General features: G+C 45.5%; 5 protein-coding genes across 5 annotated transcripts; 2 read left to right on the top strand and 3 right to left on the bottom strand.

Annotated features, from left to right (window-relative positions):
- Positions 1-1,779: 1,779 nt before the first annotated feature.
- Positions 1,780-3,854, top strand: GL218_04684 (uncharacterized protein; the record flags this gene model as incomplete). The annotated part of the gene is made up of 5 exons (XM_033581304.1): positions 1,780-2,093; positions 2,217-2,534; positions 2,658-2,769; positions 2,836-3,239; positions 3,302-3,854. 5 exons carry the CDS (start codon positions 1,780-1,782, stop codon positions 3,852-3,854), a joined length of 1,701 nt encoding a protein of 566 aa, XP_033435941.1.
- A 1,213-nt stretch (positions 3,855-5,067) lies between these two features.
- Positions 5,068-6,895, bottom strand: GL218_04683 (AMSH-like protease sst2; the record flags this gene model as incomplete). The annotated part of the gene is made up of 3 exons (XM_033581303.1): positions 5,068-5,287; positions 5,365-6,689; positions 6,752-6,895. 3 exons carry the CDS (start codon positions 6,893-6,895, stop codon positions 5,068-5,070), a joined length of 1,689 nt encoding a protein of 562 aa, XP_033435944.1.
- Positions 6,896-7,558: 663 nt separating this feature from the next.
- GL218_04682 (putative prefoldin subunit 6) lies at positions 7,559-8,075 on the bottom strand (the record flags this gene model as incomplete). The annotated part of the gene is made up of 3 exons (XM_033581302.1): positions 7,559-7,688; positions 7,758-7,882; positions 7,944-8,075. The coding sequence occupies 3 exons, from the start codon at positions 8,073-8,075 to the stop codon at positions 7,559-7,561; spliced, it is 387 nt and encodes a 128-aa protein (XP_033435943.1).
- Positions 8,076-8,726: 651 nt separating this feature from the next.
- On the top strand, positions 8,727-10,160 carry GL218_04681 (Vacuolar protein sorting-associated protein 4; the record flags this gene model as incomplete). Its single annotated transcript, XM_033581301.1, has 3 exons — positions 8,727-9,361; positions 9,426-9,876; positions 9,939-10,160. The coding sequence occupies 3 exons, from the start codon at positions 8,727-8,729 to the stop codon at positions 10,158-10,160; spliced, it is 1,308 nt and encodes a 435-aa protein (XP_033435946.1).
- Positions 10,161-10,906: 746 nt separating this feature from the next.
- On the bottom strand, positions 10,907-12,533 carry GL218_04680 (Nucleolar protein 56; the record flags this gene model as incomplete). The annotated part of the gene is made up of 3 exons (XM_033581300.1): positions 10,907-11,131; positions 11,184-12,300; positions 12,364-12,533. The coding sequence occupies 3 exons, from the start codon at positions 12,531-12,533 to the stop codon at positions 10,907-10,909; spliced, it is 1,512 nt and encodes a 503-aa protein (XP_033435945.1).
- Between the last annotated feature and the right edge of the window lie 2,269 nt (positions 12,534-14,802).

The following is a 14,802-nucleotide window of genomic DNA, read 5'->3' as shown; positions in this document are numbered from 1 at the left end:
CGCTAGCGAAGCTGTGATTCGTATATAACGGAGGAGCAGCAACCGCTCACCCAATCCTCACCGAGATCGGCGGCGGGCCCGCGGACCAAGAAGCGCTTCACTCAGGCTCTCAAGGGTGGCGACCAGATCCGAGTCCCAACTCCGGCTCTTATCAGGGCTGGTCATGATGTGCTTTCTGGGGCGCAGTGCGAATGAAAGCATGTGAAGAGGGCCTTGGTGGGACACGATACTAAGCTTGATGAGCTGGTGTTGGTCAATCGTCGTCACGATGGCATCGATAGTGGGATAAGAGACGTCAAGGTTATGGGGAAAAATGAATGAGAGAGAACGGGCTCAGTCGGATCTCGAAGGAAGAATGGATGCCTAGTGCTGGTGGAGATTTGTTACGTTTGAACGATGGGGCGCTGCGGAGAGGTGGATTCTCGATGCAGGGACCACAGGGACCACAACCAAGGGTAGTAGAAGCCCAATCGCCTTGCTGAGCTGGCGACGAAGCCAGTCAGGCCAGCCTCTCGACAGTGGGCGAGACGCGGTATGCACGGTTTAGGCTTACCGGGGGGGCCTGTAAGGACTATCATACGGTGAGCCAGATCATGGTATCCCTCTTGCTTGGATTGGGAAGTTATCAGGAATCCAATTGATGCGCCTCTGTATTAACTGAGCGGGTCGGAGAGAAAGTAGATCACTCCGAATTACAACATAGGTTGCCGGATTTGACATGATAAAATATTAACTAAAGGAAGAGATGATCAGATTACGCAAATCGAACCAGTTGTTTTTAAGATTTGTCTTGGGTAGACTTGATTTTTTATTATTTTCATTTTCATACATACATCATCAATTGTATGATGGCGGTGGAGAATAGATTGGATAAGATATGCATGATATGCACAAAGAGTAAGAGGAGGGAGAGGTTGGGTTGAGGCGGTAAGTAAGTCAATAGTACCTGTGTAAGTAGTAAGTAATAAAGTAGTAAAGTATTATAACTAACTACACTAACAATATGTAGTAACGATAACAGGAAAAGAATAATGATACGATCCTTTTCCCCCCCTTCTCCCCCCAATCGTATGCGTTCCATATGCATTCAACCCATGTGATCCCCTAATGATCCCTAGTTATTCTTATCCACTCTCCGTCTTTTTTTCAGTCGCGGCTTCGCCTCTGCGCGTGCCACATCGCGAACCTAACTCGAAGCATTCGTGGCCATTTGGTCCAAGACCCGCCTATTGGTTTTGACGGCTGCCAACTCGACAACGATGCTTTTGCGTTTCGGGCTCGAAACACCGTGCGGCCATGTGTCGGCGGGATAGTCCCGTTAGACAAGAGCATGTCAATGCAAATGAAGCAGCCAATAAGAAGACGAGATGAGATATGCTCCATGCAGGTGTTACAGCTCATCGCTGTGAGGTGGCGGGAAGAATAGACACATGGCTGGCATAGCAGATGAAAAATTATGAAAGGAAAAAAAAAAAGAAAAGGAAAAAAATGCATCGTGTATGGGCCCTGGGGAAATTATATGGAGCCAGATCAAGGTATAATAATATGTCTGGTCCTGTCATGGCGATATTAGAGGAATTGGGATTTAGTAGACTCAAATATACGTCAAAGATTAAAAGGTAAAGTTTCAAGAATAATTAAGACCCAGTTCATCCTTTCCGACTGGTTATTTATTCTGCTTCTTTTATCTAGATTGTCTATATTCAGATATTATACATTATAGACTAACACACCGAATAGAAGAAGAAGAAGAAGAAGACGAAGAATAGAGAGCTCACAATGGCTTTCTCGCTGACTTCGAAGCAAATCGAGCTTCGCGGCTCGTGGCTCGTGGCCTCGGTGCGAAAACCTGAAGATGACTCTTGGTCCTTCTCTAAACTCAACCTCAACGAACATATTGGTAACACTAATGGCACCTTCGATATTACCGGGGACCGTTGGCACAATTCCGCTCAGGAATGGTCAGTCCACCTTCGCGGCCCATACCTGTATGCTCGACTACGAACTATATCTGGCGCATATGCCGAGGAGACATGCATCAATCTAGATCTATTCGTCAGGAATCGGGACGGCATCCTCGAGTTCCAGAAGCTGTATGTTCTTTTTTTTTTTTTTTTTTTTTTTTTTTTTTTTTTTTTTTTTTTGAAATTTAATTTAATTCATTAACAAATATTCGGAATTATTATGACGAATATCAGTAACTAATTCCTCCGTAGCGGCGATTCACTTCTACTCTACACCGCGGGCTTGACGCTCGATAACGCCATTCTGCGGGGCCTGGTCGTCGGCAGGGATGGCAAGTTCCACACGTCGGAGATCGATCTCGACGAGTACTACGGCAACATCGGCGGCAAGTTCGAGGTCAATGAGAGGCATTACTCACGATCTGGTCGTAACTTTAGCCTCGCCCGGGACTCGAACAGCCTCAGGCTCACTGGCGAACTCCAGGATTACGAAGGTGTCCATCACCCGGCCGAGGTAGACCTCAGCGCCTGCGTCGTGAACCGAAAAGGACGCCTAAGCTTTTCCAAGCCGTATGTTTGTCACTATGTATTACAGGCTTTTGCCCGTATTGTCCTGGCTCCGCTCCCCTCCACGTATTTAAGCCTGTGTTATGAGTTCAAATCTAGTATAGGTAGCTTACCATTTCTTTCCAGTGCCGACTCCATCGAGAGGGAACATTGGACGAGCGCTGTCGCTGAACAAGTCCCAGTCTTCGGACCCGCCGTCGCCGGTTTACATCGTTCTCACGATGAGAGCCGAACTGAGGTTAGTAGTCAATTCACTTAATCCCTATTCATTTATATAAGTTGCTAACCGATATTGAATATTTAGAACCAGTGCTATTACGAAATAGCAACTAACACGAATTCGGCATCTTTCACAATTGGTATTGCCATCGGCGCTTTTATCGGACGCGCCTCTGAAAGCCCAATTATTGGAACCGTCCTCGGGGCTGCGCTCAGCAACTCTACCGATGTTTTCGTCGAGGATCAGATCGCCAACGCGATCGAAGATCCCCACGCTCGAAGCCAGATCCAAGAGGCCAAGCTGGGAAGCTTTGTCTCCGAGGCTCTCCGTAACTTAATTGCTACGGAGCAGACTACCGCCGCTGCTGAATTCCTCAGCGCCTCTTTCAACCCCGAGATCGACGTGTGGAAGAAGGGACTCACAGCTTGGCTCGAGAAGCAAAACTTGACACTCCTTGCTGACCTTTCCCTATACGCCACCATGAAGAAGTAAGTATTTCATTCATATATGATTCAACTTCGCTACACGTAACTAACACATTAACGTACAGGGTCTTCAAGCAATTACAAGGCGAAACTATCGAGGAATGGCAAAACACGCTCCTAGAGGTGGAGAGCCTGAAGCAGCGCGCCCAGACTCTAGAACTTAAGCCAGAAGACCCCCCCGTGGTCATAGTGGAAGAACCCGAGGCAGTTGAGCCCGAAGCCATCGAGGCTCCCGAGACAGCAACCGAGGCCGAAGCATCAAATGAAGCCGAGGCGGCCAAGGCCGACGGAGTTAGCGAGCTCGATGCATCCGACAAGGCCCCAGAAACCGACGGAGCCGAAGCACCAGCCGAAGCTGCTGAGCCCGCAACAACCGAAGGCACGACAACTGAAGCCGCGAAGGCCGCTCCCGTACCCGAGACCTCGAACACAGCAAGTAGTTCCACGCGCGCCAGCTCCGATAAGTCGGTTCTCAAGGACGGTTCCAAGGACACGTCCAAGACCAACATCCCCAGCTCTACCAACCCCAACGTGTCAACCAAGCGCTGGCACAGCGTCATCGGCATCCCAGTCTGGCGCAAGAGCTGGTCGCGGCCGCGACAGCAACGCGTCGTATGACTAGATGGTCCCTTCACGAATGAGGGGTATCGACACTATACCTACGACGCATGTTAGTTAGGTACCACTTACTTACTTAAACTACTCATTTGATTTGATTTGATTTGATGATACGAGACCACACACACACACACATACGCACGACACGGATACGAAGGCACGCAAATGCCCGCAGGCAGGGAACAAACGAAACGAAACAACACAACGAAACGAATCGGGACAACTTTCGGATAGTTATGGCAATGCATATATGGAATTTATATATAACGGGCACAATCACATCAAATACCAAATACCACGTCCTCCAAGATTGAGGCACAGCGCGGGGACTTACAAACAAACAAACAAACAAACAAACAAATAAATAAAAACCATGAAACATATATTTTTTTTGGTTGGACTGGCGTTATTACACATTACTGTCGTTTCATCCCATTCATCCCTCATATCTACCATTCATCTGTAAGAATACTAGGGCACAGGGAAATACGGCACAAGCCACAATCACCACAACAACATCATCACCATCATCATCCAGAGAGAGAGAGTGAGAGTTTATAACGGTCTTGTTTTGATTTCATACCATTTACCAAATTAGGTATCTGTCTATCTAGAGGAGTTGCACGCGTCCGCCGAACCAACACGGCCGAAACAAAAACTCCAAATTCTGCAAAGAATAGTCATTTCCGAGTTTAGCTGGATTATGCGAAGGGAGGGAGGTGTCCGGGAGGGAAAGGGGAAACAGAGTAGTTTAGCTTTTTTTATCTTATACACACAAATCAGTCGTGCTTGATCAAACCGCAGTCTCATTACTTTACTTCTCCTGTCCCCATCTCGTTTCGTCTTTCTACCTAGGCAACCTTTGTACAGTACATGCTTGAAATGAACCCGTGAAGCTTGTCGAGTCTTGTTTTGATGGGTCTCACTTAGAGGTACCCCGAGAAAAGAGACAATAAAATAAAAACTAAAACTAAAAAGTCTCCATAACGCCCATGCTATGCAGTACTGAGCCTGTCCTATGCTGCGCTAATCAGGTGGCAACAATCCAGATATTATCAGAAAAAAACTACACCAATCAATCCTCTTTAACCATACTGCAGGTGTGATTGGATCCCGGCCGATCCGGGCACCGGTTCGCTCCCCACGGGCAGAGAGCACATACGAGCAGAGCGCATGCGTGCACGCCACAACCCATCCCATTAGACATCATGTCCTAAAAGTTCTTGTGCTGCACGGTGCTGTTGCTGTTGCGGCCGCCCGGTCGAAGATCATGTACGTCGAACTCCAGCTTGTCAGTCTCGTAAACGTGACCCGGTGGGGACTGCGCCTTCGTATAGAGGTTATCCATAGCATGTGGGTGGAAAGTGCTGGTCTGTGTGCAACCAAGGATGTAGTCTAAACCAGGAGGTTTGGTGAGGCGGAATATGCCATAACTATAAATAACATGTTAGCAATTGCATATGCCATAGATGAATTTAAAAGGTATGGGCAGTGAAAAAGGAGAACTTACGAGGGCTTAAAGCTCGGAGCACAGACGATAGCTATGCTCTCCGGCATCATGATCTGATAGCCAGATTGGGTATGCAGGTCCCTAGAACTCATGAAGCAGGTCTGGGTTGGGTGCGTGTGAATCCAACCTAATATTATTAGGTCATTATCCATACAGTACTCCAGCATGGTGTTTTCATTTTCTGTCTCGCACGTGTCCGAAGTGCTGGTTTGTTCAGGGATCAATAGACAACGCACGAATAAGGCGTTCTTAACAGCAGTTCCGCAGAGGATACCGCACATCTCGAGACCACGCCGGGTGTTTTCTGCAGCGATTGACAAAAATCGGCTGCGTAATTGACTGGGTAAGAAAACGGAGCGGAGTGGTTCGCCACTCTCGAGGTAGGCTGCTGGTTTAAATGTAAGGCGTTGCTGTTCCTTCTGGGGCACAGGAGACTCTTCGCGTATCTTAGGTGGGAGGGTAGGGAGTTCTTGAGATGTCTCGGGTGTTGGGAGCGTCCTTTCGGGGGATGCATGTATCTTAGTAGGCAGCTCTGGTGCAGGAGTATGGCTCGGACTAGTTTCAGGCCGACGAAAGATCTCTTCTTTGGGTGGTCGGAGAGGTTGAGGAGTTGACGGTTTTCTGGCATGGGTGTGCTCGGCCTCGTACTGAATAGGCTGAGATGGAGAGATAGATGGGTATCGATAGCTTGTTGAAGGACTTGCTATTGATGAAGGGCGCGAATGTTTTCGTGGAATATTGTTCGTGTAGCCACTCTCATCTCCATCTAATGTCTTTCTCATTGACTCCATCTGCCTTCTGAAAAGTTCTTCATCTTCAGCTTGTTTATCAGCTAGCTCGGTCGTCCAGTTGTTCCAGAAGCCCGCACCGCGTGTATCTTCCTCGTGCGATACGCCGGTATTTCTAGCCGCACCCCTATTTGTATCCCTACGGCGAAACTCCCTCTCGGCCAGCTCAACTGCAAGATCCTGATAGTCACCGGCATTGAGCAATCGATGCGTAGAAGATAAGGCAGGGTCTCGGGATGCGCGCTCTTCGTAGGTCAATGGCGGCTTAGACTTGGGATGACTAGCCTCCTGCTTTTGGCGGCCCTGTTTCTTAGACCGTTCTTGCCACGCGTTATAATCCTGTTCGATAATTGGTTTAATCTTCTCGAGATTAGACATAACATCCCCAAGGGACTTGTATAATTCGTTGAGGGCCCTTTTTTCCTCGGGAGCTTTAGCGCTGGGGTGTTTAGGCAGTTTCTTCGTAACGAGATCTAAATATCGCATATAGATGAGGTAGGCTTGAGCGAAATTACCATCACTCAGATAGCTTCTACCCTAAGAAAGATCAAAAGTCAACACTATGTCGAACGAGATAAGTCATACATGATGCTATTTACCTCTAGGAATAGTGTGTTGGCAGTGCGCAGCCAAAACTTCAGCGGTATAGCAGGATCCCATTTAAAGCCCTCTGCCTCACCAACTATTTCCTTAATAGCCAGAGGGCGGTTGGCAGACGGGAACGTAGGATTAGTTGGGGCCATCTTCGCATCATCTACGCTGCTGCGCAGCAAGCTATACTCCAGAGAGTAAGTAATATAACGAACGGAGCTTCATTCGATTTAGTGAATAAGTATTTATTATGTCTCGACGTAGTATATGAGAGGAGTTCTTCTTTCCGGCTGCCTAGTATCAAGCTTGCGTGTTGGTTTGCGACGGGAAAAAAGGATGTTGATGTTGAAGGGAGACGCGGCTTGTAAACCCTTGTGACCTTTCCCGCTACTAAGCGCTAGAAATTAAATTTAGGTATCAAGGTTGTATGGCAGGTATGGCAGAGGTATGGCAGGTACGGCAGGCACGGCGAAAGAATGTAGGCGGCGGGGTCGTATCGGAATGGCGGGGCAATCTGGAGATAAGTCGCAATTATATTTCCTCTTGGTACATTACGCAGTGTACCAAAGGCAAGCCCGTTACGTCATGTGTTAACCTATCGTATAGGCAGCCACTATGAATTTTATATAAAACTATTCCTGTGTCTTGATAATTCATGTAGTACATTTAAAGGTCAATCTTGTATATTGCTCAGAGGAATTTTAGATTGATGATATATCTGAACACGTCTAGAGTTGAACGTAATTGGTCTCTTAACTTCATTTCACTCCTTAATTCTTTGACGCTCTTTCGAACTAAAATTCTTTCATCATTCCTTAACCCTTTGCTGCTACTTTCCCTGGTGCGCCACCTCCCGCTTGTAATCCTGCTTGGGCTTGGATGATATCCCCCTTTTTCTTCTCAATTCTATCTTGTAACTCCTTGATCTGGTCTTCTGTCCTCTCACTATACAAATAATCTTAGCTCATGGAAAGCTATGCAGAAGACAACTGAAAAAAATAAAAATAAACTTACAGCTCCTTACTAATAAATTCCAATCGTCCATTGACTGTACTCTCAGCCTCGATTTTATCTTGCTTCAATAATACTGGGCCAACTAGTTTGTAGATGTTCTCGTCATCCTTAAGACGTTCAAATTCCTATCTCCTATAAGTCCTTTGGTCACGAATTATGCGTGATATTATATCGTCCTAAACTGACTTTTTGCACATTCGTGTTCTCTTGCTTTTGAGCCTCGAGCTTTTGACGCGACTGTACGGCAGTTTGTAACTCCTGCTGTAGCTTGGTGAAGTCTTCAGAGAGACTCTGAAGACGTGCTTGAACTTCCGCCATGATCTGTCTGTTTTAGAGCCTGCTGCTAGAGGTTTTGATGTGTTGTCGCAATCCCGAGTATCGATATTAAAATGTTGTAGAGTAAAAGTACCTTTTGCTTTAGCGATATATGCACAGATTTAAAATTCTAGATTTGTAAATTTGGTGAATCGAGCGTGACTTAGACCTCTTAGCTCTTGTAAAGACAGACAACTGACAGACTCAAGTTTGATGGTTTGATGCTAACCTCTTCTTTCAATGCTGCCTGTGGCTGCTGTAGAGTTGTGGCTTAAGTGGTAGTCATGCCAACCAATCGATAATATTAACCCCTCTAAGATAAGATATTATCTAAACCTTGCCTATTGCTATCATTGAAGGGGCAACTTGTATAGAATACTTCTTACTCCACACATTTTACTTGCCGCCTAAAGGTACCTCATACCACCGGCCTTTTGTTAGACGAGAGTTGAGCGGACCTTCTTGATTGCATCGTAATTCGTAGTTCGTAGTTGCAATTCCAGCCCAGTTCAGTTCAGCGCTGAAGTTTAAGACCCAACAATAAAAATAACTTACACTACAACATTTCCACTAACTCGACACATTTGCTTCCTCATCCTCTCCACCTGCCATATACCTCAATTCGAATCGGTTAAAAATACCACGGGCTCGAGAATGTCCAACACCGATTTTCTCAGTCGAGCGATCGACACGGTGCATCGCGCTGTGACCGCCGACAAGGAAGCCGAATACGAAAAGGCCTACCAACTCTACTATCAATCCCTCGAGTTGTTTATGTTGGCTTTAAAATGGGAGAAGAACCCCAAGTCCAAGGAGATGATCCGTCAGAAGACGGGCGAATACATGGACCGCGCCGAGAAGTTGAAAGCTCATCTCTCCGATGCCGATGCGAAGCGTAAGAAGCCTGGCCTGGTCGGTGCTAATGGCTCGTCGACAGGTGGAACGGGCAAGGGAAAGCAGAATGGCGAAGAGGGTGTCGACGAGGATAATAAGAAGCTACGGAATGCTCTCGCTGGTGCTATCCTACAAGACCGACCGAATGTCAAATGGGACGATGTAGCTGGACTGGATGGCGCGAAGGAAGCACTCAAAGAGGCTGTATTGCTGCCTATTAAGTTTCCTAATCTATTCCAAGGGAAACGCAAGCCGTGGAAGGGTATTCTACTCTACGGCCCTCCTGGTACGGGTAAGAGTTATTTGGCAAAGGCGGTCGCTACAGAAGCAAACAGCACATTCTTCAGTGTGAGCAGTAGTGACTTGGTGAGCAAATGGATGGGTGAGAGTGAAAGGTATGCTTGCTAAGACCATATTTCGACCCGAAGGGCCATGGACTGACATTCCCTTGACATATAGGTTAGTCAAGCAACTATTTGCTATGGCGCGAGAAAACAGGCCTTCTATTATTTTTATCGACGAAGTAGACGCCCTTTGCGGTCCTCGAGGCGAAGGCGAGTCGGAAGCTTCCCGAAGAATTAAGACCGAGATGTTAGTCCAGATGGACGGTGTTGGTAAAGATTCAACAGGCGTGCTGGTATTAGGCGCCACCAACATCCCCTGGCAATTAGACGCTGCTATTCGAAGACGATTCCAACGAAGAGTACATATCAGCCTGCCGGACCTTGCTGCAAGGACTACCATGTTCAAGCTAGCCATTGGAGAAACACCCACCACACTAAAGAACGAAGATTATCGAGAATTAGCAAAGCTTGCTGAGGGTTATTCGGGAAGTGATATTACCATTGCTGTACAAGACGCCCTTATGCAACCAATACGCAAGATTCAGCAAGCCACACATTTTAAAGAGGTAACCATCAAACAAATTTCTTCATGAGTAGGTATTCTCCGTTACTAACTTCCAATCTATAGGTGCAAAAAGACGGCAATACACTCGTAACACCATGCTCGCCAGGTGACCCTCAAGCGAAGGAGATGACCTGGGACGACATCGATCCAGAGAAACTACTCGAACCACTAGTAGACTTTAAGGACTTCGTAAAAGCTATCAAGTCGTCAAGGCCAACAGTGTCTGGTGAGGATCTCAATCGTAATTCGGAATGGACCAAAGAGTTTGGAAGCGAAGGGAACTAGGGGAGGCTACGGAGCGCACCGGCATTACCAGGCGTTTTGGGCGAACTTCATCATTGTTTGGGCACTTCGCGACTACCTATTCGAGTTCGTTGGCCGTTGAAATACATATGATTGACATACATATAATTGATTGTGTTAGATACCATGGCAACTGATAATTACCCATACTTCTACGCGCTGATGAAGGTACCGTGCAGTCGGGCTCATCCATATCCTCTTATGCGATGTGATGATCGAATCATGGGCCAATATGAGGCTGTGGAACTTATCCAATTCTAGCGAGAGAAAATATGACACTGATGAGAATTATATTAATTCGGCACGTCAGTAGGTATCAGGGCCCTACAGATCAAAACTAGCCTGTATTACGAATATCGCCGGATCAGATATAAACTAAGAAGTATGATATCATAAAACTATTCCGTATTAAAGTACCTTATTACCAAATCATCAAATCATATTGATAGAACATAGCATAGGTAGGTAAGTACTTAGGGTACCTCAAGTTACGAGTAACAAATCATAGCAATTAGTAGCATAAACATGAACAGTAGAAACAAACTATATTCCCCTCGACTCGTTGATTCATAGACACTAAGTTCCACTAAAACCAGCAGAATAACGATGGGTATGAACCTACCCTATACACAACCACGCCTAGAGAAACACCTGCAAATCCGGAACGCCCAACCGATGCCTGGTTCAACCGTGTATCTTTTCAACGTCTGCGGGACGGTACATACCCTTTACTCGTCTGCGTGCTTCTTCTTCTTTTTCTTCTTCTTGTCTCCGTCCGCCTCCACTTCCACCAGGCCGTTTACATCGCTATGCTTGCGCTTCTTTTCCTTCTTGTCCTTGGATTTCTTCTCTTTCTTAGGCGTAGTGGCATCGGCTTGGGGATGGGCATCGATCATCTCCGTATCAATAGCTAGACTCTGACCATCGGCGAGGATATCGGCCATTGCTTGGTTCTATTCGTGGGTTAGTAACTTGAGAAGCAGGAAAGTAAAAGAGCAGACATACCATCGCATCTGCGTTCTTAGTTGGCTTCTTGCCAGTAGCATAGAATTCTAAGCGGTCTTCGACTTGTCTTCGTAACGCATCGCCAAACTTCTTTGATGGCTGCTCAGAAAAGTTGTCAATTCGGCTAGCGATACTGCACTTGTTCGCGAGATATCGCGAAATACGACCCTTGTCCTTTTGACTTGCTCGACCAATATACGTGCTGTGGTAGATAAGACCAAACTTGGGAGTGTTACCCTTCGTCTTCAAGGCACGGAATAGAGCCTTCTCGGCACCAAGAATCTGAAGCGTAGAGGCCGGATACTTGGACAAGTTTGTCAGAGAACCAGCCTTTTGAATAAGACGAGCAGCAACGACTTCGCCGATGAGCGCGGCCAGATTAGGCGCAACCGTGCTCATCTTATCGACCAAATAACTATAGAGCGTTCTTCGGTACTCAGCGAGCTTAACTACCTTGCCGGCGAAGGTGGAGATGTTATTCATATCAACTTCTGACAGCTCTCGCCCCATGGATATCTTAGCCCTGGTAAGGATCTCCTGCGCCTTCTCTTCGTCATCATTGACTAGAGCGGCAATCTCGTGAAGCTTGTCCTCTGATAGGGAAGATTTGTCGCCAATGAAGAGAGCCAAGCGTGAATAAGTCAAATTGTCGGAGACAATGCTAAAGAGCTCAGGGAAATGCCAGCCGTACCACTCTCGCACTTTTTGAGAGAAAAGATTGATACCCTTATCTAGGTTGTCTAGAGTGGCAATGGCTCTGATGATGTGGTTGTCATTCTTGTGGACGTTGAACTTGACCTTTCCACGCGAGTAGGCGTGGCCAAGACCTAGTTGCGCTCTCTCTACGTCTCCCTCTTGGAGACCTTTTAGTAACTTGGCTGCGTGAAGGCGGATACCTCTGAGGAGGTCGGCGACAACTTCAGATGTATCGCCAGTCTCGCACTCAACGCCGGGGAAAGCGGCCTTAATGGAACCAGCCAAATTCTTATCGGCGACACCAAGGATAATCTTGCTCTTCTTCGATTGGGGTAGGTTCAATTCGAGATTGGACTGGAGATAATCGGGGAGTATACCCTCCGAAATAAGATTAATGTTCTCGAGCGCGTCGGCGGCATTTCTAGAGATCATGGCATCAGCTATATGTCATAGAAATCACTTTGAGAATTGAAATCAGTCGTACCTCCAAGGCGCAAAGTTAACCAATTGCACCATCTTGCCAAACTTGGAGAGATCCTGACCAGCCTTCTGAACCTCTTTCAGGTGTAAACCAACAGTGTCCTGCTGGTGGACAACCTTGAAGATAGCATATCCGACAGCGGACTCATGCAGCAGAAAGTCTACTCGCGTCATCTTGCCTGTTGAATAAATCCTTGCGTGGATTTGCGCATACAAGATTATCGTGTTAGGCGTGTGGTGATGGGATGAAAAATTGAAGCTCTGCAAAGAAAAAGGTACAAAAAATTTGTCGAGCTCAGGTCCCCACTAGAAGGTACGTACTAATTCGGCGAAACCCCGGAATATCTTAGTACTGCAGTGCTCCTATTGGTGGTTCTAATATCTGTAACCAATTACCCAGATATTTTTTTTTCGGCGATTAAAACTACATCTAACTAAATAAGGTAAGAAAAGTCATTAGGTCGTCAACATCACCACCATGCCTCGGGACATATCCTGCCATCTATGGAGCAGCACTCATTAGGTAATTTTTGAATATGTGATATAACCACATGATCATCGCAGTCAAGCCTCAGACAGTCGGGATGTAGGTAAATGTTGCAGACAAGACTCTTTTATTGCCACGATTTTAACTCTGATAATAGTGTACCAGTAGATGCAAATCAGACGGCTTGATATCTGCCTCCAACGTATCACCTTAGCAATTGGGATTTAGAAACAAGAATACCACCTAGTTAAAGTCCCTCCAATCCCAAATGAATCATATATAGTCTCTGTTATACTTACAAATTACCAGTACTCTGATGTTAGAGACGACATCATTGCAAAATACGTTGCAAAGTACATTGTTGCCTCAGGAAACTTTCATGGATTCAACTTCTCCAAGTATTTCCAGTCATATGACCAGCCGAGTGTCCTTTTGAGGAGTTCTGCTAAGGTTCTATTAGACAGCTTTATCCTTCAACCTCAATCAGCATACTTATCGATATACTTTCGGACTCCAGGACCATACAATAACATTCTTCAACGTGATGGATTCCAATAATAGATATTTATGAGCAATACTATCAACCCTTCTATTGCCATGCTTACTAAATAGAATATTACCCAATATCCTCCTTTACGTTCCATTCTATTCAACCAGAACCATCTTGTCTTTGTATCCATCAATTTGATAGGACGGCAAATCTATCGCCATACCAAATATCGAACCTGTTGAAGCATAATAAAATAATGCTGTCTCTATTATACGTTAGCAGTTGTCTGAGCAAAGGTAAAGATATATGATATAGCCCTTCACCGTAATGGACAATACGGCGAATACAAATCCATTATTTTTTCATTTTGACTTAGAGTAAATATAAATTCACATATTACTGACGTTATGTCTTATTGGTAATAACAGAATTATATGGGATGTTCCTTTATTTTTTAATTTTCGGCGATTTCGGCGATTTCGGCATTTTCTTAGACTTTATGGTATTTCTTTCTTTATCTTTCTCTCCTTCCATTCCTGTTTATGGTCCCCTTCTGTTCTTGTTTGTGATCTTTTAACGGCAGGAGCTCTCACGATGGTCCATATCATTGTAGATAATAAAATAATTTTATTAGAACATAAGTGCACTTGACTGACCAGCATTGATTAGAATTTACATATAATTCTTTAATATTTAAGCAGATAAATATCCTTTCTATGCCCTACTATTTTAGAAAACTGCCTGGAAAATTCTGCAGAACATTTCTGTACATGGTCATACATTATTCGCATAGACTTGTACCTATGTATTATCTGGCCCAGGGAGGTCAATCATGCGCCAGTGAATATTTTTGACTAGTATTGAAAGTATAGCAGCTGGCAAACATGGCGACTGAAATGTACGGTGATTAGCTCGACATAATTGGCAGCAACAGTGTCCCTAGTGTCGTACTTCCCTTAAATAATCAATAGTGAATGTTCCGTGACTCTTACGGTACCTAGTACCTAAGGTCTAATGGAAAGAACCTAGGTAGTGACTTATTCACTTTGGTGCAATAAGCATGATACCTTAGGTGTTATCAACTAGGTTTACGGCAGGAGACAATCTAAGTTGGGATCGAACTTGTTTCGTAACAATCTAGGTACATATTATGTTGGTCTGATGTTATATAATAAATATGTACCTAGGTCTTGCCTAAAGTAATATAATGCTATCTTATTGGTTTTGATATGGTTGTAAAAGTGTTCTCTGCGTATTGATAGACAGGTACTTACATATGCTAACAATTTTAGTGCCTTAAGAACCGTCCAATGCTAAGGTTGTCATTGCCGTTCCTGCAGTTTTGACTAGATGCAAGCGCAGTTACCTTGATGTTGCGCGGTACATTGATACTTGCGATAGTTTCGTTTTCTGCCGCCGCTCAACGCGTTGCTCAAATCACCGCCTTCACGGCAGTGTTTAAATTC

Source organism: Daldinia childiae, assembly GCF_008694065.1.
Source record: "Daldinia childiae strain JS-1345 chromosome Unknown Scaffold4, whole genome shotgun sequence".
Lineage (NCBI taxonomy): Eukaryota > Fungi > Ascomycota > Sordariomycetes > Xylariales > Hypoxylaceae > Daldinia > Daldinia childiae.
This window is presented reverse-complemented; position numbering and strand designations above follow the sequence as displayed.